The following is a 27,146-nucleotide window of genomic DNA, read 5'->3' on the forward strand; positions in this document are numbered from 1 at the left end:
ATCTCTTTTAGGAATAATTTTTTTTTTCTTAGACATAAGCAAGGGCAAGTCTGTACAGAAACTCACTGCTAAATTCCTTTCTGATTCTAGCATGTGAAAGAAGGGCTGATCTCCTGCACCAAATCTGACATTCCAACTTTCTTGGCTGGTAGGTTGGATTTATGTTACTTCCGGAGACTGTGTGAAAGGGATGGGACGAACTTTTGCTGTTATGGAAGCAGAGCATTCTTCACAGTTTTCTTCTATTGGGGAATTATAAGAACTGTGCAGCTCAAAATTCTCCCATAAGAAATGGGCTGGCAGGGGTCACATGTGGCCGCCACTGTGGGCAGCTAACTCAGATTCACTTATTCTCATTTCCCACCAACCATTAATCGTGTGCAAGTTCAAGGAGGTTAAAGCAATTCATTCTTTATACCCTAACATCTCTAGTTCTCATTGAGATGGTACGATCACTCTAATCTCTTATTGCCTTTGACTTGTAAGTTACTTTAGAGCAGTATTCTACAAAAATAGGGCTAAAGCATTTTTTTGGAATCTTATGTGTTTCCCAAAATTTCCTGTGAGGTGTGGGGATCAGATTTTATAACCTATTTTGTTAGAGCAGACAGGTAGCTAGATAAGAGAAGAGAAAGGGAAGCACAGGCCAAATGGCAGGAAACCATACAGCTTGTAAACAAGGGGGTCTTTGGGCAGACAAAAACCCCCAGGACTGACAGGAAACCACACATTTTGTGGTAACAAGTGTCCAGGAGGCAGACAAAGAAAGGTGGGAAAAGTCAGGAATCTCCAGTGTCCAAATGTAACCTTTTGCTTATTTTGCCCTCATTACAATAAAATTAGCCTTGCAGATAAAAAGTTGCCATCATGCACCGATGCTGTGACACTTCTGATCAAGGCTAAATAAGGACAAAAATCTCTCCTCTCCTTGGAAAGGTGGAGCTGGGATGAAAGTCAGGAAATACAACTCCAAACTTTTCCCTCCCCAGTGAATATTCTGCCCATTCATTTTTGCACCCCATATAACCGGCTTGCTAAAGGAATTCAGGGCAGCTACTCACCTGAGTCTGCCCGCTCTCCCCTTGATAGCATACTATCGCTTAATAAATCCTCACTTTATTTTCTTGACCTCCGTGTCTCGTATCTGAATTCTTTCTGCGATGAGACAAGAACCTACTCTCCAGTAACAATTTCCATAACTTACTAAGACACATTTAATAACTTCATTTGCACAAATATGGGGAAATGAATTGAGCCTAAAATCTGATTCATCTGACTTCCCACTGCCTTTACAAATATTTGAGAAATGAATGGCGACCTGAGGCATTAATCTTGCTAATGTGGAAATGCACCCAATTCCTTGACTACACCATATCCTGTCTTCTTTCATGCTTTTGCTCAAGCTCCCCTTTTGCTTAGAACTGACTTTCCCCCAGAAATGTCTCTCTGTCCCCTAAGACTGCCCTCTGGTAATTTCATTTCCAGAAGCCTTTGCTACCTGCCCCGGTCTTTTTTAGATGCTAACGCCTCTGCTATCTTAAAATTTGTTGCCTACAATGACCACAGTCTGTTTCCCCAACTAGATTCTCAGCTTCTAGAGGACAGAGATTCCTATTTGTATATCTAATGAGAGTGCGGTGCCCAGCCCACAGTAAGCATGTGTTAAATGACTAACAAGGATATATTAATGCACTTTGATGGATTAAATTGTCTCAAACTTTTGTGGGCTATTCCACAGAGAGGCTCAAGATTGTATGGAAAAAAAAAAAAAAAAAGCAGACAAAACACTAAACACTAAATTTGTCACCAAAATAAATCAGTAGTTAAAAGCATATAGAAATTTAGGTAACAACAACAAAAAAGGTTTTGACTGGTAAATTCTCCATTTTAAAAACAGCTTCAAAACATTTTTTTGAAACAATGCAGAATGTAGATAAAATAAATACTTAATGCCTATTTGTTCTAGCTGCAAGTCCTATAACGAAGTAACCTTAGTAAGTGAAGTGAATCTGGTACATGACTCAAAACTTTTGTTGTTTTAAGTATCTGCAGATTGGGTTTTATTAATCCTGTTAGCTGAGAATTACATGTAGGCCATTCAGCCTACCGAGCATGAATTTCCTAGGACTAAACAATTGTATAACGATCATCATTAAGCTTTAAGAAGCTATAAGATAATGTGATGAGGCTAGTTCTGCATACAGGTTATGTGGCTGGGGGTAGAAGTTTAAAACTCTCTATTTTTTGTGACCCCAAAGTCCTAGCAAGTCCTTTGAAGATAGGTGCTAGGTCTAGGGTTAAAACTGGAATCTAGAAATTTACAGCCCTTGTTAATTATGGGAAAAACTTCAATCGATTTTGTAGAAGGCAGAATCAGTTCCCTTTTGCTTGAGCATTTAAAGCCCATTCCACAGAGACTTGTTCTTGGTGGACATCTCCCCAAATAGATGTCACTTGGATTTATGTCTGAGGCAAATTTTAATAGAACTATATACTCAATTAGTGAGCTTATACAACAGGCCATATTTAATAAAATTGGCTAGGTACTTAAACACATAGCAGAGGCAGCAACTACTACATAGCTCTTATGAATTGCTCTCATGCTGGTATGGGTGCTCCAGAATTGTTAGAGTTTACTTTTTTTTCTTTTCTGCAAGAGTGTACTAATATCTGGATGTCTTTAAATGTAAAAATCTCACACTTTTTAAGGTCGGCATGAGTGCTCTTTTTGGAAGACACTGGGTGAGTCAATATTATTCTGGGTGAGCAAGATACACCCGCTATTTTCCCCATGTTTGTGTACCCCTTCGCACCTGGGAGTGGAAATGAGAACAGAGCCAAGTGACTGGCCATTTGTGCAGAAGTCATTTGGAAATGGAGCCTGCAATATTTATAATAGCTACCAGGTACTTACTATGGCCAAGCACTGTTCTAGGTGCTGTACTTGTGCTGGTTCATTTAATCCTCATGAAACTCTATGAGATGAATGCCATCATCATGTCCATGTCAAATTATCTCCACATTCACTATCATTATCTCCACATGAATAGCTGGCTCAGGGTTACACAGCTGATAAGTGTTGGAGTATGTATTCAAATCCAGGTCTGGCTCCAGATACAGGACTATTAAACTATACCCGCTGGAAGGTCTCCTATACACAACTTTGCAGTTTGGAAAATAAGAAGTACACAAAATAACTTGGTTTTTACTTTACTTATCGTATTTGTTTTACTTTTTTCTTTTTTAAAGATGCATTATGCCTAAGGGAGAATTTCATTATGCTGCAGATAAACATTCACAAAAGAAATTTTTACAGAGGAGGCATTGATAAAATAGAATATAAATGACTCCTAATTGGGTGCACCCTTCCCAACTCAGAAAGAAGTAAGTCATTAATTTACTTCCCTTTCAAGAATGCAAAAGGCAATGAAAATATTAGCACCAACCTGTTTCTCCTATTTTTACAGAAGTTAAAGGATCGCTTGTTCCAAGAGTTGGATTTCTCTATGAATAAAAACCAGAAGAATGTTAATACCACAGTTTTATAAACTTAGACACAATAAAAAAAAATACCTCAGATTAAAAATATATATTTTTTGGCTAAAGTTTGTTTTCTTTTGATTAAACTTCACTTTGCAGAGTTCTTTTGCGGGAGAAGTCGTTATTTTGTAGATATTTACAAACTTTGATTTAAATTTGTATTTCTAAATAGTATTTGTTATTTCTACAGGTGAATTATTACCCCAAACGTTGGCTCTGTCATATTTCCCTGCTGTAATGAAAAGCCGAAATGGAAATTTTTAAAAAAGAGATAAGTTCTTTTAGTCATATTAACCATGACCCAGTTCTTCTATATCCATATAGAAGATTTTCTCTGAATTTTGCCAACTAAGTATGTCATTGACTTTTTCAGATTTTAGATCATCAACCAAGAGAGAAGACAACTAAGTTTAAGTTTGCCATCTATGCCCAAACCCAAGGAGATGACTTTTTCCCCAACATTTAAACTGCAAACGAGGGGTCATCTCCCACTCAAGTCGTTACAAAATCTCTCATATTAGAGTAGATACTCTCAATTACTTTACTTTTATTTAGAGAAGATACGTTGACATGGAGTAATGCTAATCAATCATAGATTTGGATGATTATCAAAATCACCTAATAAAAATAGTTAAAAAAGAAAAGGGTAAAGGAACTTTATGTAGATTTACTGTCAATCTTGTTATAGCCCTGCCATTGCAATATTGTTATCTATCTAAACAAGCCTTTTTAAAAGAATATATAGTGTTTATAGTATGGAGATCACAAAGAGAGGTAAAAAATAGAGTGTGAATAAGAACTCAATTGTACCATTCTTTTGTGACTAGGGACTTAATGATCTATGATTATAGTTCCAATTACTAGCATTATAATCACACACAAGAATGTTGTGTCCCAACTGTCTTATAAAGAAAGTTACAGTAAAGGTTGTGTGCTTTGGAATCTGTCATACAGACTCAAAATTAACTTTAGGGGTGAAAAAAAAAATCACTAATGCTGGAAAATTCATAGGTGGAGTTTGAAAAATCTGTCTCAAGAAATATGAGAATAAAAAAAAGCAAACGTTTTAAACATGCCTAAATATATCATGTTATTTTAAATATTTTTCATACACAAATTAAACTAGATACTATAATTAGAAATTTGACTATTTCATCCATATCCATCAAAATGTATTAAATCAAGTTAGACAAAAACTTTGGAGGATCTTTCATTGGAAAAGGGGGATAGATTTATATTTGGGGTTTCTTTATAGGGCAAGTGCAAAAAAAAAAAAAAATTCTGTTAGAGTAATGCAGTGACTTCTATGTGTCCGGTTGAAAAAGATGAGTTTTACCCAGTTTTGTTTCTCTTTGAGTTTAGTTGAACGCAAAGGACTAAACCCTCCTAGAGCTATTTACACCAGCATTTACAGCAAAATTAAAAACTGAGTCCTCACCTTTATCAGCAGGCCAATAAGCTTAGCACTTATTAGGATAATTCCAATGATAACAGCCATCACAGAAAAAATAATGACTGTTATTACTATGAGAGAAAAATAAAGCAGCAAATTACAAAAGTGTGAAGTAAATGACATAGCAATTGAAAAGTAAAGCAGGTAAAATCAGGGTAATATCACTTTGTCTTTTTTATAGAAAGTACATTAATAAACTTTTATGTATATTTTATTTTTTCAAAAATTAGGTTTTTCACAGTAACCACGTGGGAAACTGGGACTTTGAGTGGTAAAATCTTTTGTCCAAGATCACACAACTAATGACAGTACCAAGACCCAGGGGTTTCAACTCCAAGTCCAGTGGAGTTTACAGGACCTCAGAGGTATAATTACGGGTAAGAGTTATGTGGACCTTCTACCCAATAAGGGAAAAACCACAGACTTTTTCATAGTTTCAATGATACGGGAGAAAATAACGTCTTAATGTATAAAAGAGTATTGGACAGAACATAGAATCAAAAATTTGGAAGGAAACTGGTATAATCACGTTATAAAAGGAAAAGAAGTCTAATGAGTTCAAGTTATACTAGGTGAGATAACTAGTTAGAAGTAGACTGGTAACTACTATCCAGCTCACCTATATTCTAAGCCTCTGTTTCCTCCACAGTATCCTTATGTGTAGTCTATAATAAAATCACTAAAAATCTTTTTCAAATCTTTTACACATTGGGAGTGAAACAGAATTTAATTTAGAGGTACTCTCACATATTCACGGCATATTTGCAGTGCTTCCAAATGAAGTAAATAGAACTGAGGGCAAGACATTCAGGGAAAAGAGCATATTTATTTGGCTAGTTTATATTTAAAAGCCTTATTACTGGTAAAAAAGTAAAAGTAGCTTTTCCTGTCGCTGGTATTGTCCAGCCTTCTTCTCCACTTAGCTTTAATTTATGAGATAGTGACTCAGTTATACAATCCATTTTTCTGGTGTGAAGTATGGACACAGGCCAAGTGGGAAGGGAGGCCTAGAGATGCAGAATAGTAAATAAGCACATAAATGAACCAGAGCCAAAGCGACAGCAGCACGTAAGTGGGGAAGCGACAGTCCCCAGATAGAGAGGATTGGGAAGATAGCTACAAATTGGTAGCACAGGGCCCAGAACGAATCCGGATGGAGACACGAATGGTCTGTATTTATTCTGGATTGGTGCCAATTAAGTAGATGATTTTTAAGCTGCTTGCTTTCTTTATAGTAGGGAGGGGAGAAGTTCCATTGTTTTATAAGCTCTTAAACTTTTCTCAAGTACCCATAGTTACTTAGAAAGCTAAAAAATATCTAACTTAAAAGAAAAATGATGATCAAATTATGTATTGCTGTTTCCAAAATGTTTAAGGAAATTACAGATGCTTATTTTAATTTTGAAAAGAGCATATTTTGTTTGCCTTTACAATTTTGTGTGACTAAAGTCAATAACATATACTCTCTTGTTTTTAAAATAAACTAGTGGTTACCAGTGGGGAGAAGGAAGGAGGACGGTCAATATTGGGGTAGGAGAGTAAGAGGTACAAACTATCATGTATAAAATAAGCTACCAGGAAATACTGTACAGCACAGGGAATATAGCCAATATTTTACAATAACTATAAATGGAGTATGACTTTTAAAAATTGTGAATCACTACGTAGTACACCTGTAACTTATATAATATTGTACAGCAACTATACTTCAATTTAAAAAAACAGCAAAAAAAGAAAGAAAATAAACATAAAAAATAAAATTGACGCTTCTATTTTCATAGGCATTTAAAACTAGCAAAACAAAATTTAAAATGGAATGATCATCATTCCACTTCAAATATTAACATACCTGGCTGTGAGAAATTGTGTGGATATCTTTGCCTTGTGGCTAAAAGGACAACGTTTCAAAATAAAGTTAGAAAACATAAGGCATGTTTTAAAAATACCATTTTGGAGTCAGACTGTCTAGTGGATTTCTTTTTCTTAACTGTGCTTAGAGAGCTAATGTTCAACTTTCAGCAGTGAGCTAGTAAAATGTATGAGGCAATGCCAGTCTTAACATTAGTAATTCCAATACCTACTTTCAACTACCCAACAAGTTTTCATGAATCAGAAATTAGTAAACCATCTCATGAACTAAAGGGATGGGTATGAAAAAGTACTGGAAGAACCATCCGTGGACTTCCACAGGAAGCAGTGCATTTTTAAAAAACGTAAAAACGGTGATCGGAAAGGAGACATATTAAGCCATCATCCGGCATGGACATCAGTCCAACCCCAAAAGAGGCCACGTTGCTCTCAATTTTCCAGATTTATGCCACAGCCACCATGAGGATCCAAACCCTTACTGTGTCTCAGCTAAGTTTTTGCCAGCAGTCCCACTGGATTCCCTTTCTGTAGAAGTTTCTAATACGGTTGCTTTAAGGCTCCACTAGAGTTAACCTCCTCCTTATCAGTCCACAACTAATATTTCTTTTTCTGCTGTCTCCAAATGTCATTTCATGTCAAGAAGCTGCCTTACTACTGTAGCCACATAATTTTCTTGAATTTAAATATTACCAATAACATATCACACTATGTTGTATGACATACAAATCAAGGACTTGGTTATATGTGGTCATTCTTTAGCACTTATGCATAAAGGTTAACTGGGCTTGTCTTCTCTATCTTTGTGGCAGTGGATAGTTGTGGCTGGTGTATGAGCTCTGGAATAAAACAGATAGGGTTTCAGTCATCTGTATGCCTCTTACTCATTGTGTGGCCTTGATGAGTTACTTAGTTTCTCTGTGCTTCAGTATTGTCTTGGCAAATGAAGATTATAATACCCATCTCTTTGAGTTCCTATGAGGATAAGACCAGCTAATGCATGAAAACACTTAGTACAGTGCCCCACCCACCATGCCATTCATTATTTATAGGATTCAAGGCATGTAGCACTATGTGTGTCTGGAGTTGGCCCATCAGTGCTTTCTGGTTTGACACTAAAATGTTGGCTTCAGACTGCAATCACTTTGAAAATTAGATTATTTAATTGGGCCCAGAAGCCTAATAATTAGTTCCAAGCACTCAGCCTAATTTTCCTCTCTTGCTCTCTGTCCTTCTCAAAATCCACTGCTTCCATTTATCTCAGTGTATTTTTTCAATGTTTCTATTAGCTAATGATCCGGTAGCCACGCTAAGTCTTCTTTGAGGCTTTGTTTTAAATCCAGAGGACCCTGCCTAAACCCCACCCACAAAAGACCCTCTCCCCTTCTACTTTCAACCTGCTCTTGTAAAGTCATCTTCTTCTCCCTAGAAAAATAACCAGAGAGAGAGTGAATGCCACCTGACCGTTCTTATCTCAGCACCCAGATGGCTTCTATTTTACTGGGCGCTTATGATGTGTCAGGCTCTGAGTCAAGCAATTTTACACACATTTTTTAATTTAATCCTTAGAGAACACTGTGAGATAAGTATAATGAGCCCCATTTTGAAATTAAGAAGACAGAGGCCCTTTGGGGAACTCAGGGTTCAACTCACTGAGGGTCAGCACCTGGGACAGGGCCAAGCCCTTGGCTGAGTCCAGCTGGGTTTAACCCCAAGCCCCCCTCACCACTGCACTACTGGATCCCTTTTATCTGGACCACTATTTCATGGTCACATTCGTTGTTTATGTGTTTTGCTAGATTGTTTTAATTTTTTTAACCTACAGTATTTTTTCAGTGTGACATTCCAGAAGTGAGAATTCCTCTGTGGGAGGGACTCTGTCACCTTTGCTTCCATTTCTCAGTCTTTGTCACAGTTTCCCCACAGTGGTAGGTCCCATTAAATAGAGTTGCACCATAACTATGACTCCAGAGCAACTGTTTTAAAATATGAACAAACCTTCTTCCTTTATTGTAGTAGGTACAGGCCTACTAGGTGGCGTTGTCTTTGGACCACTAGGAGCGGTTGATGTTGAGCCGTTGGTGGAAAACGAAGCTGTACAAAAGAGAAATTGAGAAAGGAATCAAGAATGAGGTGATGAGTGGACCAGAGAGTGCATCACAAAAGACAGATTTATCCCACATCTCTCCCAGTGGCAGCTCCAGAATTTGTACATCACAGGTCCTTACAGAGTAGGAAAGTGAGCCTTGATTTCCTCACCTGTAAAATGATAATACCTGCCTCAGAATGACAGTGTGAGGACTAAGTTAGTTAAATACATACGTGTGTGTATTCACACACACATCAGTTAGTACAGTACTTGGCATGTAATGAACGTTACATTCAGGTTGGCTATTATTATTGTTCTTATAAGGGGGGCGACTTGAAGCTGCGTTTGCATACCATTTTACCTAACTTTGGAAAACTGTCCATGTTAAAGAAAGATGGAGACTCATGGCAATTATACAAAGACCGAAGTTCTGCCCCATGCCTCCATCTTCCCAGTACAATCCTATTTCCCCAGTAAAAACTAAAACAAAGACACTATTAAATTTAGTTTTCTTCTAGCTTGATAGAGGATGAGTCACTTCTAAGGTTCTCCATCCATTCTCTCTTTCAAAAGTAGAATTTCCGAGCTCTAATAGAATTGTAGGAAATGCTGGCTCCGATCTAAGATTACTGGCTAAGGATCCAGATGACCAAGTGATGTAATGAATTCTAGGTCATGGTTATTCTTTACCCCAAACATACATGCACACAAATATAAGTACAGAACATGTATTCTCATGTACCTTTTAAGATCTCATTGAATACATAATAAATTGGTTTTTATAATTAAGCAATTATCCATTTATTTTAAAATAAGTTTTATAAATTTATAAATTCTTTTATGAAGTTTTATTAATTAAATAAGATTTTTTATTGTAAAATCAATATAGATTGAATAAATTAAAGTTGGGAAATACAAGAAAGGGCAAAGAAAAATACAAAAGTCTTCTATCATTCCACCACCGAGAGACAGATACTTTAAACATCTTGGTATATAATCATCTGAACTTTTAGCTATTGCATCTAAATATGGAATAATTGTGTTTAAATATGTAAATAGCATTTAAAACATATATACCATGAACATATGCCCTATATTTTGAATACTCTTCTATTACAAGATTTTTAATGGCTGCATAGTATTCCATTGTATGAATACTGTAGTTTACTTATGAATCTCTGACTTTGAACATTCACATTATTTTTACTCTTATGAGAGTTAATACCATTCTGAGATAAACATCAGTGCACTAAACTCTGCAGAGGTATCTCCGCTCATTCTTCTGAGACATTTTAGTGAGGGAACTGGTACCCAAGTATGATGGTATGGGGGTGGAAGGACCCCTGCAGACACTTCTCAGGACAGCATCACCCTAGCTTCTCAGCTAAGTGCTCAAGGTTTCCTGGAGAATCCACAAAGAACTGAAAATGCCTTTGGCACTTCTGCTCAGTCTACTGAAAGACAGATTTCCAAGACCTGCCTCTTTCTACCAGCTGCCAGCTACTCAGTTCACCCTCAAATTGTTCAGACAAGAACCTAAACTGTCTGAAATATTTTCTCCTCTCCTATAAATCCTATTTTCACCTTGTTCCTTGACTTGTCATACTGCTTGATTCATTACTTGTATGTAAACAATTGCCACACAAATTAGACAAATGGTGTGACAAATAACTTGTATCTCTAAGTTATCCTTCAACATTCAGGGATGATGGTGTAAAAGATAATATAAGAAGAAGAGTGTTTTTTAAATTGTTGTGTACTTGATTTTAAATGTTGTAAGTATACAGCAAAGGAATTCAGTTACACATATACCCATATATCTATTCTTTTTCAGATTCTTTTCCATTATAGGTTATTACAAGATATTGAATATAGCTGCCTGTGCTATACAGTAGGTCCTTGTTGTTCATCTATTTTGTATATAGTAGTGTGTATCTGTTAAGAACAAGTGTTTTTAAATAATAACCAGATGATAGGAATCTTGAGGTTTCATAAAATACTCAGATTAAAATTATGGAAAGAAATATTTTCATTAAGAATCAATGAAAGTATGTAAAAATTATAAAAAAGGATACGTAATGAACAAAAATCATCTATCTCTCTTAGTTAGTGTTACATCTCCTTTACTTTAGTGTTACATCTTTCAGTTAGTGGGCTCCTAGATCCCAGGGCTGGCACATTTTGAATTCCTCAGCACTAGAACAGGGCTCTGTACATAATAGGTATTCAGTGAAATACTAACAATTGTAAATGTTTGGCCAGTTTCTTTTCTGGTTTAAAATTTTTTCTTCCAGTTTTATTGAGATATAATTGACATACAGCAATGTATTGTTTGGCCAATTTCTTACAAAGAAACACATAAGTGAGTTTCCAGATTGCATCTAAAATGAACATAACAATGAATTAAACAAGTCACATGGCAAAGTGGCATGCACAGAATGAGTGTAAGGATAGTGGAAACCTGCATCTACAGAAGACCAACAAAATATTTTTGATATTTCAATCACACACAATTTTACAACTAGAAGAAAAGAAATCCAGAAGTGAAAAAGCAAAACCATACCAAATTTAAAGTTTTTAAGTGGTAAATGAGTTAAAAAGTTAAAAGTTTAACTGAAGCCATCTAGGAGTTTTGACTGAGTGCAAAGATGGCCCTCCTCCAGGCTTCCTGACTGTCTGAGTCAGGATTTGCAGGGGTTAGTTAGGGAGGTGTGTTCTGTCTCTGGGACAGTGCCCCCTCCTGTTTGTGAACACCCTCAAGACCCTGCATGACCCAGCCCCCCCATCTCCCCATCCTCATTGCTTGCCATTCCAATTACCTCTTGTGGTCCAGCCATGCTGGACATCTCTTGCTTCCTTAAATGAGCCATACTCTTCTCCATGCCCAGACCTTTGTGCCTATTCTTCCCTTTGCCTGAAATATCCTCTCGTGGCCCTAACTTGCCTAGTTATCTGCTTTTCAGGTCCCAGTTCAAGGCCATTTTCTTTCTTTCTCTTTTTTTAAAACTTTTAATTTTATATTGGAGTATAGTTGATTAACAATGTTGTGGTAGTTTCATGTGTACAGCAAAGTGATTCAGTTATACATATACATGTATCTATTCTTTTTCAAACTGTTTTCCCATTTAGGTTGTTGCATAATATTGGGAGATCTTCTCTGATCTCCCCTACTTAGATTTAGACTAAAAACTCCACAAAGTTCCCAGTGCTTGGCATGGTGTGGTAAAGCTCAATGAAATCTTACGATAGACTGTTAGAATCCAGATGTGTTCTATAGGCCTTGATGGTGTGGATGAAGAAAGTCGCCTGCCATATCAGTTAACAAAGGATATTACAGCCATCAAGCCGTCAGCCACTGCAGCTGCCCCAGATTGTGCACCCTGAGGGGATTCAGGATGGAGAAAAGCGGGCTACTGGCCCTAGACAGTTAAGGTACAGATCAAAGGAATGATTTCAACAAGCCCTGACTCTTGCATCTTCCCACACATGGAAAAGCACTAAATTTATTAACTTGAGGTGTCTGGTTTTCTTTAATTAACAGTAATCTTTTGATACTCCGACTACTTGGTTTTTATTGTAAAACTCCTACATATCTTGGCTCTTCCTTTACCTTTTCGGAGCAGTCCCTCAGGGCGACCTGAAAGGCTGTCTTCTGGGCTTAAGTCCTCAGAAATTCCGCCCAATAAGGCATAATTCTCAACTTTTAGGTTGTGCATTTTTTTCAGCCGACAATGGTTCCTAGGCACCTTGGGTATTTATTCACTTGTTCGTTTATTTACAAGAGTGTGTAGGCATGTCTCTTTTGTACTAGGAATACAATGAATTAATAAATAATTCATGGTCTTTCCGTCAAGGAAATTCCGGCTTAGTCAAGAGAGATAAAATTTTAATCTAAGTGTAATGAAGTATTTTAGGGGATGGTGAAGTGAGGGCACAGGAGACAGTGGTCAGTTCTATCTGAAAAAGGAGGAGGTGGAAAGACCTCATGGAGGGGTTTTCTGAACCCACCTTGAACGAAGTCTAGGGTTTCACCCGGCCAACCATGTGGACATTTAGGTACAGAGTCAGCAGGGTCCGCGATGCCCTGGCCCTTGAGACATCCTGGCAGTTTGGAGGAACTACAAGAATCTATGTGGCTACAGCATATGGTGTGAGAAGCAGTGAAGGCAGTGAAGTGCCATTTGTTGTGGGCCATGGCATGGAATTTCCATGGGCCAAGGCAGTTGGAAAGATGATGAAGGGTTTGAACCAAACTTTCATTTGGGGAAGATCTCCATCCATGGCATGAAGGATGATGTGGGAAAAACAAACAAAAAAACCATGCCCAGAACTCTTCAGAAGAGGATCCCATCTTGTGTTCAATAGTGGATATGCAGTCCTTTTGAAAGCAGGGCACTCCTCCTTACAGAGGGTCCTTATCACTTGTTGGCATTGCCTTTGGTGGAGAAGGCCTGTAGATTAAGGGCTTAAAGGGACAGAAAATTACAGCAAAAAAAGAATATGACAAAGACCTAACAGTAGGATCTCATGTCTCTTAAAACTGGCACTTTCATGCTTCTAATTTTAAACAAAGTGAGAGAAGGGGAAAACAGAATTTGCTAGGGATAATCAAAGTCTGTAACATTTTTGCTATCAAAATGAGAAAATGCTTAAGGAGAGAGAGATCATTAAAATTAGTTTTGAACTTTAGCAAAACAATTTTAACCCTCTAGCAAAGAGATAGGCTTCTTTCTTCTCTACCAGCTGCTCCTCAAGGGGAAGGACCATTTGGTGGAAATTTTGTTCTGAAGAAGCAGAGGCTGAAGTCCCAAGCCTCTAAATTGTAGTCAGAACTCAGGAATATCTAACATTGAAGGCAACAAGTTGTTGAGAGGAACAAAGTCCTTGAGGCAATTTCCAAAAATTGCACATGCTTTATCCAAGTTCCACTGGTGAGTGTCACGTGCTATAAAAACTGATTGGTGGCCAAATGGATTTGAGGCTGAAATTGTCCATGTATGTTCTTAGAAATAGCTGCTTTAATTCTCCAGGTTTAGTTTCTCTGATACAATTTCTTACCAAAGTCACCTAAAACCACCAGCACAGTAAATAAATAAATACTAACTTGCAGTCAGTAAATAAATGACCTAAGAAGAACTTGATAAAAAATGTTTTTTAACATCATTGCCTTAACAATCTAATTTCTGTAGCTGATCTGTGAGATGACCTTTGTCATAGTTATTCTTCCATTTTCTGAAAAAAATAGATAACCTTATAAGTGTTTCGATACGAATACCTGTGCTTGGTTAGTGGTACGAGAAGGGCTCAGAGACCTCAAAGTCCAGAGTCCACAATCAGTGTCAGCTTGAAAGAACACGGGCTCTGATCACACAGACAAACTTTTAATTAAATTTTATTCTAACATAGATTCACAAGGAACAATTTAAAGAATTTTATCCATCACCTCAAATTAAATAAACCAGCCCCTGATTGGAAAATGTCACTTAGGAGAAACAAAAGAAATATCTCTTTATACATCCTCAGATGCTTGAGCTGCTTTCAAAATTCAAGAGAAGGAACCCCAAATCCCATAAAACATATCTCCAACAACCACCAAGAATGTTCTAGTGCTACATCGATAGCAATAGAGCTCTCATTTATCTGACTCCCCCAGGTTCCTAAGGCCCTAATTGGCTAATAGGTAACCGGGGATATATTTAGTCATGCAAAGTTGCAAACTTTCTACGAATAAGCAGATTTTAAACAGGGCTTTTTACAACCTAATCTTCAGTTGGGCCAACTAGGTAGAAAGATTCCAAGGAAATTTGTAACCACTAAGCAACAGACACGGTTTGCCTGAACCTCATAGAGGCTGGATTACAGGAAGGGCTTCTTTCCTGCTTCTTTTTCTCTTGTGCTCTAGGTCCCTCCATTTCTGTTGCTAAATCAGCTTTCAATGTCTGCCTTGTTCGCTGAATAAAGGTCAATTTAAATATTGTCCTAATTAATTCAGAATGTACTTTTACATTTTACCTTACAAAGTCTCTTGGATCATTTAATCCAACTTCCTTACTTTATAGATAAGAAATTTGAAAATTAAATGATTAGCTCAGTTTAACACAACAGGTAAGGAACAAAACTGAGAACAAAGTCTGCTGCTTTCCTATAATATTCCCACTTTCCAGATCTCTGCCTGGTTGAGATCTTGCCAGCAAGATTTCTTTGATGTTTTAGCATATTAGCTGGTGAACATCGGGGTGCATTGTACACACAAAAAAAGGCAACTAAAGTCCTTAAGACTTCCAGACATTCTAAGGGCCAGAACTGTTATAATAATCACGTAGTCTTCATCTTGATGATTTTTTCACACCAATATATTGTACTACTTCCATTATATCTCTTAGCCCTCAGTGTCCTCTTGCTATAGCCACTAAGAAAAACTGTTTTCTGCTCTAGCAATACTGACCTGAGAGTCTTTTCCTTAATCCCTTTACTTCTTTTGCAGGAACACATCCAGACTATACCTGAAAAATTCCCCCTCTTTCCCCAAGAGAAGCATATTTACCTTGTGGTATCATGGAAGACGTTCCAGCATCTGGCCACCCAGGAACAGATGGGTCTTGGGCCATCACTGCACATTTCCTTAGCTGCACTGAGCTCTGAAAACGTACTCTGAAGTTCTTGCCCCGTGCCTACTTGCAATGTATCACTGGCTGAAGCTTGAAGGATGGGTAGAGTATTCGGTAGAAATGTGGAGGAGGAGGAATTAAGGTAAAGAAATAACGTGGGCTAAAATACGGAGAAAGAAAGAGTACAAGGTGCATTTATGTGGCGGCTCGGGGGCAGCTAGCAGGCCAAGGTTGGCAAACCTCTCAGACTGACAATAGTTTAATGTTCAAGTGGCGAATTAGCGCAAAATGGAATAGAAGGGTAGGTTTAGCAGGGCCTCAATCTCCTAGTTAAAAACAATTTTTTCATTCTCCAGGTACTGAGATGGCGTTTGCTTTGGTACTTTGCACAAAGTACGTATTAGCGACTTGAATGGAATCACTTTATTTTAGATTTAGGAAGGAAGGAGTGAGTGAATGAATATACCACCCAGAATATTAAACATTCCAAATTTGCACGGTGGTGTCATCTCATAGTTGCATGACGTCGGAATTGTTCTGGAACATTCACCTCTTTTGTCTCTTATCCTCACTGCTCTGACCTCACGGTTGGTCATGAAAACCGTGTCTGGGTGTTGCAGGAGGGACATGACAGGGCCCCTGACACTGTTCCTAGTGTGTGGAGGAGGTGGGGTGACTTGTGGGTTAGGGACACAGTTGGGAACGGAGGTCGTGTCTCCCGGCACTCTGCTCTGGGCTCCAGCCACTAAACCACACGGCTCTCCCAAACAGCTGAACTTGCTCACATGGAATGTCATCAGAAAGAAGGTAAAATGCAACGTTGGACAAACACCCTCCAGTTTTGCTCTCTGCCCAAACTTCCAGCCGGCGAGCTCCTGTCAGGATGTGATAAAGTCATCTTACGCAGCTGTTGGTTTTAGCTTGGTTCCCTCCCGACTTGCAGTTGATAGAAGTCTTATCTCACAAAAGCAAACTCTTACAAGGCTACACCCCACCTATGAAATGCCTTCAATAGTTTCCAAGTCAGAAAAGGAAATTTCCTAAGTGCTACAGTTTTCTGGCATTGTGATGACCATGAAAACTGATAGATAATGTATTTGTGGAAGTTCTGCCCAGCTCATTTGTGGTAAAACTGGGGAAAAAACTCACATCTGCTGGCTTCCAACTCAATGTCCTTCTGCCAGGCTTCTTTGTTTTCTACAGAAGGAACGTACAAACAGAGCTCTTGCCTATTCCAAAAGATGTTTGGAGAAGGCTATTGCCACGAAGCAATATTTTAAAAGAAATACTCAGTTTTGCCCTTGAACCAAAGGATTGACAAACTCAATTTGGGTCAACTTGTGATAATATAGTTAGATGTCCCTCTTGTCTCTTGTTATTCATTTTTCTGTTTTGGAAAGGTTTTAGTAAGCCAAAGTAAGCCAGTTACAATTTAGAAAAATTGAACTTTCTAAAGGATAAAGTGGTTGAAGGGATAACATTTGAGCTTAGTGTTTTGAATAGCCCTCAAAATTTTGTGCATTCTCTGGTTAATAGCTCTTAAAGAAGGACACAGCATGTCCACTGGTGAAATTAGTGGGCCAGATGTCAAAAGCAATGACCCAGTTTCTGCTCACCTGCAGAGTGGCCTGCTTTGGCAGTTCCCAGCAGCCAATGGGTCGCACCTCTGCCTTCCTGAACTTGGTGGAGAACAGCTTCTCCCTGAGTCTGCCTTGGAGCTGCTATGGCTTAGGAGGACAACGGTTTCCCCCATGGAACCTTGAACTTTATAGCCTGTTTCTGTCCCGCCCAGCTTCTGGTTACCCTCAATGCTCCAAACTATTACTGAGCCAGCAAATAAGAGAGAGAAAAACCAGCCCATAATCCCAGCCATTGTGCATTCTTCAGCCTGGATAGATAGAAAGCAAGGGATATTTCTGTTCATCATTCCAGGGCAAAAGGAGATCAGGATTCTGGTCCTGGCTTTGCCACCAATTGGTTGGGGATCTGAGTAAGTCACTGAACTTTTTTGGGCCTCAGTGTCTCGTTTCTAATATGAGAGTGAAGGAACAGATGTCCTCTAAGGTACTTCATTATTCCAAAATCATAGACATTCATATGTCTGAGATAGTAATATTTATAATCAACACATATATTTGCTACATAATAGGCATTCTCTCTTCAAAACAATTACCTGAGAGCATGTTATTATATATTAATCATTATGTGTAGAGGAGAAAAACAAAGATCAGAAACATCATCTAATTATTAGCCTAAGATCATGCAGCTGATAAATGGTGGAGCTGGAGTTTGAATTCCTGTCTACTTGACTGCAGAACTGTCTGCCAAGGTCTACCCTAATCTATGAAAAATAAAAAGAATGAGGACACCAAATAAGTTTCGTTAAGAGAAGGTGAAATTCTCACCAAATTAGGCAACTAACTCTCAAGCAAGCCTTCCCTTGCAGCAAATCAGGGTTAACTGAAAAGATGCAAAAATAATAATTCACCTTGTGCAGAAGCTGAGGGTAGGAGGGTTATTCCTCTAACATACAGTGACAGAGTGACCTGTCGTGTCGGATCCAGGTTACGGAAGGCCAGATGTTTCTGGTTGGTAACAATTTGTTAACTGAAATCTCACTTTTTCCAGCGAAGTGTCTTCCAGCCCAGTTACTCTTGCTTATCATAAATCCTCAGAACTGAAGGAGATTTCACATACTTTAGAGGCGTCAGCTTTATTTTAAGATATTGGCATTTCTGTAGCTAAACTCCCTATACATATTAGGTTAGGGGTTAAAGGAAGTTAGACTGGATGAGAAAAATTCTAATTAAAAATGAAAACTTTACCCCAAAGTTCTCACGCCACCGAAACTTCCTGTCACTGGCTGGACAGCCATGAATAGGAACAGTAGAGATTAGATCAGTATCCTCACTCTTGACTGCATATTAGAATCATCTGTGGTACCCAGACATTGGAGTCTAATGTGTTGCCTGCAGCAAGAACCATTGTCCCAGTCTAGATAAACACGTAGAAACTTCATTTTCTTAATCTTTAAGATCTTTTCTTACATTTTCAAAGGTTCTTATGTCACCCTTACCTTGTGTTGCACAGATTCATAAAATGATTGGATATTAGCCTGATTTGCTTGAGAAAGAATAACATTCACAGTTTTCCATATTAAATGATGGTATTTCTTGGGGTTTTGTCTTAGGAAACCCCATCTCCCCGACATTTGATTTCACTGTAATGCACTTCCCAAGGGTAAGTTCCTCAGTGTGTGAAACAGACAAAGTGGAATGGCTCTGGTGGAAACCTGGGTTCCAGGCCTGGAACCTCATACCCCATGTCCACAGCCACCTGGGAGCTTCCCCAAGGAACTCCACAGGCACTCAGCTGGAGAATCCTCAGCCTAAAACTGAGTTTTCAAATTTCAGATTGGGATCCCTTAGTGCAAGAGTTGGTAAACTTTTTTCTGTAAAGGGGTAAAGAAAAAACATTTTAGGCTTTGCAGGTCAGTCTGTGTTACAGCTCTATAATTCTGTTTTTACAGGGCAAAAGCAGCCACCGACAATATATCAGCCAATGTATAAATGAGTGAGTACAGCTGTGTTCCAGTAATTATTTATGGACACTCAAATTTAAAATTCATATAATATCCACATGTCACAAAATATTCTTTTGGTTTTTTAAAGCACTTAAGAATGTAAAAATCATTCTTAATTTTCAGGCTATACAAATGCAGGTGGTGGGTTGGATTTGGCTCATGGGCTATAGTTTGTTGGCCCGGCATTAGTGTATTTGGAATCTCTGGATGTGGAACTCAGTCATCAATACTTTTTAGAGTCCCTCAAATGATTCCAACATGTAGTCAAGATAGTGAATTCCTGCTATAAGGGGCCATGAAATCAGTTTACTCATTTGCCACTGGCATTAAAAAAATTAAATTGTATAAAATAGAAGAGAGTACATGAAAGTGCATCACACATTGTAAGGACAGTTATGATTTTGTGAAAGTTTGTTTCATACATATATATGTTTATGTGTTTGTCTCTGTGTACAATGAGTTGCAATGTACATTCACTATGTGTTAATCGTCCTTGAATATGTCTTGTTGATTGATACACCTGGCTATATCCTATCTGAATACCTGGCCTCCAGAGGGGCTAAGGGAATCAATAGCCCTTGTCACAATTGAAATCCACTTAAGGCGCCCACGAGCTATTGACCAGTTAGCTTCATACTCTAGCAGCCTTATCCGGCTTATATAAGGTCTGTAAAAGCAGTTAGAGTTTCTATGTGTGCTGCACCATTAAAATGGTTTGGGGGTTCTGAGAGGAGCGAATGCTTTCAAAAGCATAAAGTTAGCCAATGGGATGATTTGAAGGTAGGATGGATACCTTCAAAACATATAAAAGGTTATGGACAAATACACCATAGAATGTGTATCAAAAGATCAGAAATAAGAAAAACATTTAATAAAGAAAATATGGAGTAAAAATAACAAAAAAAGATACTAAAAGTCAGTTGTGAATTCATAAACACATATGGATTAAATTTCTGTATTAAAAGACAACAACCTTTAGACTGAGTCAAGATAGACAAGAAAACAAAAAACAAAAAACAAAAACCCCAGTAAATATACACTAGATCACAAGGAATACAAATAAAACAAAAGAATGTGAAATGTAAATAAAAATGCAAAGGTATATTAGAAAAATAAAAATAAATAAAACCAGAAATCACCATTTTAATATTAGACAAAGTAAAATTAAAGGCAAAAACAATAAAAAGACAGAGAATTAATTTATATTGTTAGGGCTTCCCTGGTGGTGCAGTGGTTAAGAATCCGCCTGCCAATGCAGGGGACACAGGGTTCGAGCGCTGGTCCAGGAAGATCCCACATGCTGCGGAGCAACTAAGCCCGTGCGCCACAACTACTGAGCCTGCGCTCTAGAGCCCGTGCCCTGCAACTACTGAAGTCCATGCGCCTAGAACTCGAGCTCCACAACAAGAGAAGCCACTGCAGTGAGAAGCCTGCACACCGCAACGAAGTGTAGTCCCCGCTCGCTGAAACTAGAGAAAGCCCGCACACAGCAACAAAGACCCAACACAGCCAAAAATAAATAAATTAATTAATTAATTAAAAATTTTTTTTATATTGTTAAAGGATACATTGCACAATGATTCTTAAATAAATATAAACTGATCAAACCATTATCTGCTCAAAAACCTATAACGTTTTCATATGCTCAAAAACAGAGCAAAACGAAATATAAAGCAAAAGAAGAAATTGGCAGAATTACAATAGCAGTGAGAAAATATTACAGTTTTCTCCAAGTGTGATAAGTCAAGGAAGCAAAAAAGAAAAACATTGAGAGAATCTGAAAATTATCTGCCTTGCAATCACAAGTGATTGATGTGTACTTCTTTTGGTAATAAATCAATGAGGATAAACTTTATCACATGTTCCCATATACCCATATATTCATTCTGAAGTGACATTGCTGAATTGCTTGACAAGATATTTTGAGATCTGTACCTGACAGAACAGGGAGGGTACCAAGAGGCAAATTTGTGCCATGTTTCTACTGGTAAGGCGCAATGTCATTGCCATGATCCATCTTCCCAGTTGCCTTCAACAGATGCACTATGTTCACATTTTGTGCTTTGGGTTTATTTCCTTTCCTTTCAATTTTTAAATATCATCATGACAGAGAAATAAGTGGCAATATCAAAGGGAAAGCCCTAGATAAAAAGTTATCTAGTCCAGATAAAAAGGAGTAGAAGGTTAACATCATAGTCATAAAATTAGGGTTCATTAGCTGCACCAAAAGGAGAAGACAGACTACCAGCCTTCATTATAGGCTTCATTTTAGTGAAAGCACGAGCAGAACACTGAGTGACAATGCCACAAGAGTAAGGAAGGGCCAAGCTCGGAACATCAATGTGTATGACAAATAAGGCAATATCATATATGGATTAAATGCACAGACTCTAGACCCTGAATGCCTGGGTTCAAACTAATTTCACTAACTACTGGCTGAGACCTTGGGCAGCTGATTTAATCACTCTGTGCCTTTGTTCATAATTTATGAAATTGGGATAATAATTGTCTATCATATGGAGTTATTGACTAAGATAAATGAGTTAAATATATACATATATATTTATATAAATGTTTACAAAAACAGAAAAACTGATCTTAAAATTCATATGGAATTGCTAGGGACCCCAAATTGCCAAAATCATCTTGAAAAAGTACAAAGATGGATGACTTACATTTCACAATTTCCAAACTTACTACAAAGCAACAGTAATCAAAACAGTGTGGCACTGCTCTAAGGATCAATGGAATAGAATTGAGAGTCTAGAAATAAACTCATATATTTGTGATAATTGATTTTCAGCAAGGGTGCCAAGACCATTAAAAGGGGAAAGATCTAAAATATCAAGGGAGATAAGGCTGTACACAAGCTGAGGCCAGAACTCTCCTCCTGCATTTTGTACTGGGGGTTGGTATGGTGCTTGGGGACTGAAGGAAGAATGTACAATGTTTTGTGACTTGGGGCTTGCAGTGTTTTTGGAGTCATTTACTTTTCTGAAACAGACATGGGTCAGAACACTGTGTGACTCCCAAGATGTGGTAGAAGTCTCTCAGTGAATAAAGCATCCTAAGGTTCTATATGCTGCCACTTTCCAGATACTCTTAGCTACTAAAGTGTGGCAGCTGGGGGCTTGGAGATGAGTTATTGTATCATAACAGAAACAAGCCCTGTAAAAAACAGAAAATGGACCTTTTCCAAAGAAGACATACATATGGACAACAGGCACATGAAAAGATGCTCAACATTGCTAAACATCAGAGAAATGCAAATCAAAACCACAATGAAATATCACCTCACACCTGTCAGAATGGCTATCATCAAAAAATCTACAAATAACAAAATGTTGGCAAGGATGTGGAGAAAAAGGAACCCTTGTACACTGCTGGTGGGAATGTAAATTGGTGCAGCCATTATGGAAAATAGTATGGAGATTCTCCAAAAACTAAAAATAGAACCACCATATGATCCGGCAATTCCACTCCTGGGTATATATGGAAAGAAAATGAAAACACTAATTTCAAAAAATATATGAACCCCAATGTTCATAGCAGCACTATTTACAATAGTCAAGACATGGAGGCAACCTAAGTGTCCATCACAGATGAATTGGTAAAGAAGAAGCAGTACACACACACACAGACACAGGAATATTACTCAGTCATAAAAAAGAATGAAACTCTGCCATTTGCAACAACATGGATGGACCTAAAAGGTATTATACTTGTGAAATAAATCAGAGAAGGACAAATATTGTATGTTATCACTTATAATGTGGAATCTAAAAAATAAAACGAATGACTATAACAAAACAGAAATAGAGTCACAGATATAGACAACAAACTAGTGGTTACCAGTGGGGAGAGGGAAGGGGGTAGGGGCAAAATAGAGGTAGGGAATTAAGAGGTACAAACTACTATGTATAAAATAAATAAGCTACAAGAATATATTGTACAGCACAGGGAATATAGTCAATATTTTATAATAGATTTAAATGGAGTATAATCTATAAAAATATTGAATCACTATGTTGTACACTTGAAACTAATATAATACTGTAAATCAACTATATTTTAATTTAAAAAAAAACAGAAAATGGGAAAATAGTAACCATGGGTTATCTCATACGTTTACTGTCAATTTTTGCTCTTTTGTCTGTCAGATCCCTGAAATCAATTTCAGTATACATCACAACCAAGTTTATTTGAGTAGTAATAAGCACGATGAAATGAATAGCTGGTGTCTAGGTTTTCCTCTGTTAATGTTTGTCAGCATTGCTTAATGATAGAGACATCTTAGAAAGCAAAGATTGTGTGTGTTCAGTTTAATTTAAAAAGCTTTTTAAAACTTTTCCTAATTATATTTTATGATTCTTTTCACAGAGAATTTAAAAAGTATGAAAAAGCAGAAAAAAATGACAACCAATCCCAACACCCAGAGATAACCCTGGAATATTTCTTTTCAGTATTGCTGCTTTAGTTTTAATTTAGTTCATTTATCACAGAAAACCACACAGGTATGTATTAAATATATAGATATGATAATAATGGCTGGAAATCTATTGCCCGTCTGCTTTTGTTGGTAACTTACCTGATGGTGTAGTTGTAACATTTATTCCTGGAGTAGTTGTGGCGACAGCTTTAGTAAAAATATAACCTATAAAGACATTTGAGAAAATTATTTAAAATGTGCTTCCCCAATAGGTTCATAGATGTTTTCAGTCATCCTCTAGGGACCAAAGTAAAAAGAAATTCATCACAAGAATGTTAAATTCAACTTCCCAATTTAAAATCAGTGTAAGTCAATTTTGAGATACTGTCTCCTCTTCCCCCTCTTAGAAATCCTTCTCCAGGAGTTCATAGTGAGAGTGTTCATTTCTTTCTAAAAATTTCACATCAAACTAGAGATTTATAGATTTGGTAGCTAGCCTAACAGATCATCTCAGGCTGACCTTTGAGGTATCACTGAAGTTTAGAGATGAAAGGGATTTTAGATGCCATCTAGTCTGTGTTTTATTTAAGAGGCAGGAGGAAACTGAGGCCCATGGGGGTCAATTGATTCTCCACAGTTAAACTAACCTGCAGCAAAATTCTGGTCATTTGTCATTTCTGCAACTATTATTAATTGAGTGCCTACTATGTGCCTAGCAGTGTGGAGGGTGCATAAATGAAGCACAGGTTTGACTTTTAAGAAATTTAGAGTGCTGTGGTCCCTGAAACCCAGTTCAGAACTCATTCCCGTAACAATTAAATGGAGAGAAAGGGTCTCCTCTTGGATCACTGAAGAAAAAGGAGAAGCCTTGTTTCTTTGCTTAGTCATTCTAATGGTGTGTCTGCAGGCGTGTGTGGTAAGGTGCACATGGATAATCATGGTCCAGGGACACAGAACTCTCTCCAAGGGCTTCTTAACATCAGGACCCGATTTTCAAACCAAAGCTTTGGCTTTTCCTCGAACACACTATGTCTTCTCCTGCCTTAGAACTTTCGCCCTTCGTGTCCCCTCCACCTCTGGTGCCCTTCCCCAGATTTTGCAAGGTTGGCCTCTTCTCATTGTTCAGCTCTCATCAGAAATGTCACAAACTCAGAGAAAAATTTCCTGCTCCTCTTCTCTACATCAGCCTTCTGCACTGCGTTTATCACCTTCCCTGGTTTAATTCTCTGTGTGCTATTTTTCACTGTCTTTTCTTCTTTTAATAATTTACTTGTTCTGCTGAACGTCTGTGTCCCCCTCCCCATCTGCCCCCACCCGCCCTGAACTCCAACTCTGGAGGCTCATTTATCTCCCTGCCGTGGCCTCGGTGTTTGTCACCTGACACATAATTACTGAATGAACAAATGAGTGAATGAATTCAGGGATTGGGAATCAAATCATTTCGAAAAAACTTACCTCCACTGGGAGGATGATATCTGATACTCTTAGAATTTGAAGTTTTGGCTTTACCCTTAAGATTACTGGAGAAAGCAAATAAGTTTTTTCCCCCCCATTTCCTCACACTTTTCATGTTCTCCTCTTCAACTAATGAATAAGAGGGAGAAATTTTTTCCAGCGTCTTTCTATTATTCTATAAAGTCATCACATCAAGAGAGTTTCTTTGGAGCAGCGGTCGCCAACCTTTTTGGCACCAGGGACCAGTTTCGTGGAAGACCATTTTTCCATGGACCAGGGGGTGGGGGTGGGGGTGGGGGATGGTTCAGGCAGTGATGCGAGTGATGGGGAGCGGCTGTAAATACAGATGAAGCTTCACTCCCTCGCCCGCCTTTCACCTCCTGCTGTGCGGTCCGGTTCCTAACGGGCTGGTTGGGGATCCCTGCTTTGGAGGATTCCAGAAGATGCAAAGATGATGACAGCCTTGGCCCTGGAGACGAAGGCAGCCTTTGGAGTCACTTGAACTAGCTGACCTCATGAAGCCTCATTTAAGGCTTTACTGCACTACCTGCTTGAGTACTTGTAAAATGAATTTCTTTCTTTTCCAGGAATCCTTCCCAAATATTCTGCCCCTCCCCTCCCCCAAATGGGTAATGTGCCTGATTCGATTGAGTAACCCCACTTTGCCCTCTGGAACCACTCAATGAATACCTCTTGTCTCTTCTGTGTAAGAGCTCTACAAATGTTTGAATATATTTAAATATTCTGCCACATTCCTTCCATGTGTTTTCTTTTCTTCAAGCTAAATGTTTTCATTCCTTGCCACTTAAAAAAATTAGAGCAACTTTGTTAGTCTTCTGTTTTCCTGGAATTTTCCCATTCTCCGTCACTTCTCAGAAATCACCATCCCATACCCAGGTTTGTTTCCTAGTTTATAACTATTATCATAGCTAAATACTTATCTACTACTTTACTATGTGCCAGGCACTGAAGTAAGGACATTACAGTAATTAGTTTGTTTAGTCCTTAGGCGCTTACTAGGAGGCAGGTACCAACATTGTCTGCATTTTACAGACATGGATGCTGAAGCCAAGAGAGGGTAAGTAATTTGCCTTAATGTTCCCCAGCTTTCAGATGTGAAGCCAGGTTTGAAGCTAGTTCTGTCTTTCATGCCCGTGCTTTAACCATGACACTACTGTATCCCCTGATGTATCTTAGAAAGTGCTGGATCCCTTCCGCATCTCCTAGAGCGCCCGGTAGATCCTTGATGCTTTGCTGTAACTCGAATTACAACCACGTTTGAGGGGCTAAACACATTTCAAGCCATTGCCTGCTCCTTATCTATGTGCCGGGCACCAGTATTTCTGGCACATAAACACTCCATTTGAGAAGACGTTAACCATAACACTCTCGGGAAGAGGCCAAAAGTAATGCTAATTTGATACCACTTCATCATACGCCTATGTTATTTCTTTTTTTAATGAATGGATTTCGATTTCTCCCCAAACCACATAACCCCTTAGCCAATGAGAGTTCTTTCTTTTTTTTTGTTTTTTTCCGCCTTACACCTCAGTAATGGACCACAATGTGAGAAATAACTCCCCCATGGATTCAGGGTTCATGCTTGTGGCTTGTACATTTTTGGCAGGAGAAGGAGAAAATCATAATTTTTTGGAAGACTTTTTTGAAATATGAAGACCGTATATCCACTATCACCTTCACGAATGACTTTCTAACTTGGAAGTTAAACTCGTGAAAACGCCAGTAAAGCAACACATTCCTTCACACAGAGATGCTTCTCAGTGTATTTGATAAAATTCTTTTAATTCTGGCTAGGCTTAAGATTGAAGCATGTTTCTCATCCTGGAACTGTGCTGTGATCGATTCACAATTACTGGGCCCCCTGGAGCCATTTCTTCCACGGAGTCCCAATAAGAATCCATCCTCCAGACTGGGATCTGAGATACTACTCATTTAGGTATTCGTTTAAGTCAGATAGGACTAAAATGGGATAGTTTATCTTTGCAGGTATAATCCTATATCCCATATAACAGCACCCTGCGAAAAAAAAATTCCACTTACCTGACAATAGTAGTACAAAGATCATTTTCCCTTGCATCCTGAGATCATGAGCTCGCTTGCCA

At 38.2% G+C, this 27,146-nt stretch overlaps 1 protein-coding gene across 1 annotated transcript; it reads right to left on the reverse strand.

Moving 5' to 3' along the window:
- On the reverse strand, nt 1-27,146 carry GYPA (glycophorin A (MNS blood group)). The gene is made up of 6 exons (XM_082390033.1): nt 27,085-27,146; nt 23,728-23,793; nt 8,858-8,953; nt 6,843-6,881; nt 4,979-5,064; nt 1-3,504 (listed from the first exon to the last, which is right to left on the reverse strand). Exons 1-6 carry the CDS (start codon nt 27,119-27,121, stop codon nt 3,436-3,438), a joined length of 393 nt encoding a protein of 130 aa, XP_082246159.1. The 5' UTR covers nt 27,122-27,146; the 3' UTR covers nt 1-3,435.

The sequence above is a fragment of the Balaenoptera borealis genome (assembly GCF_965194805.1).
Source record: "Balaenoptera borealis genome assembly, chromosome: 4".
Classification (NCBI taxonomy): domain Eukaryota; kingdom Metazoa; phylum Chordata; class Mammalia; order Artiodactyla; family Balaenopteridae; genus Balaenoptera; species Balaenoptera borealis.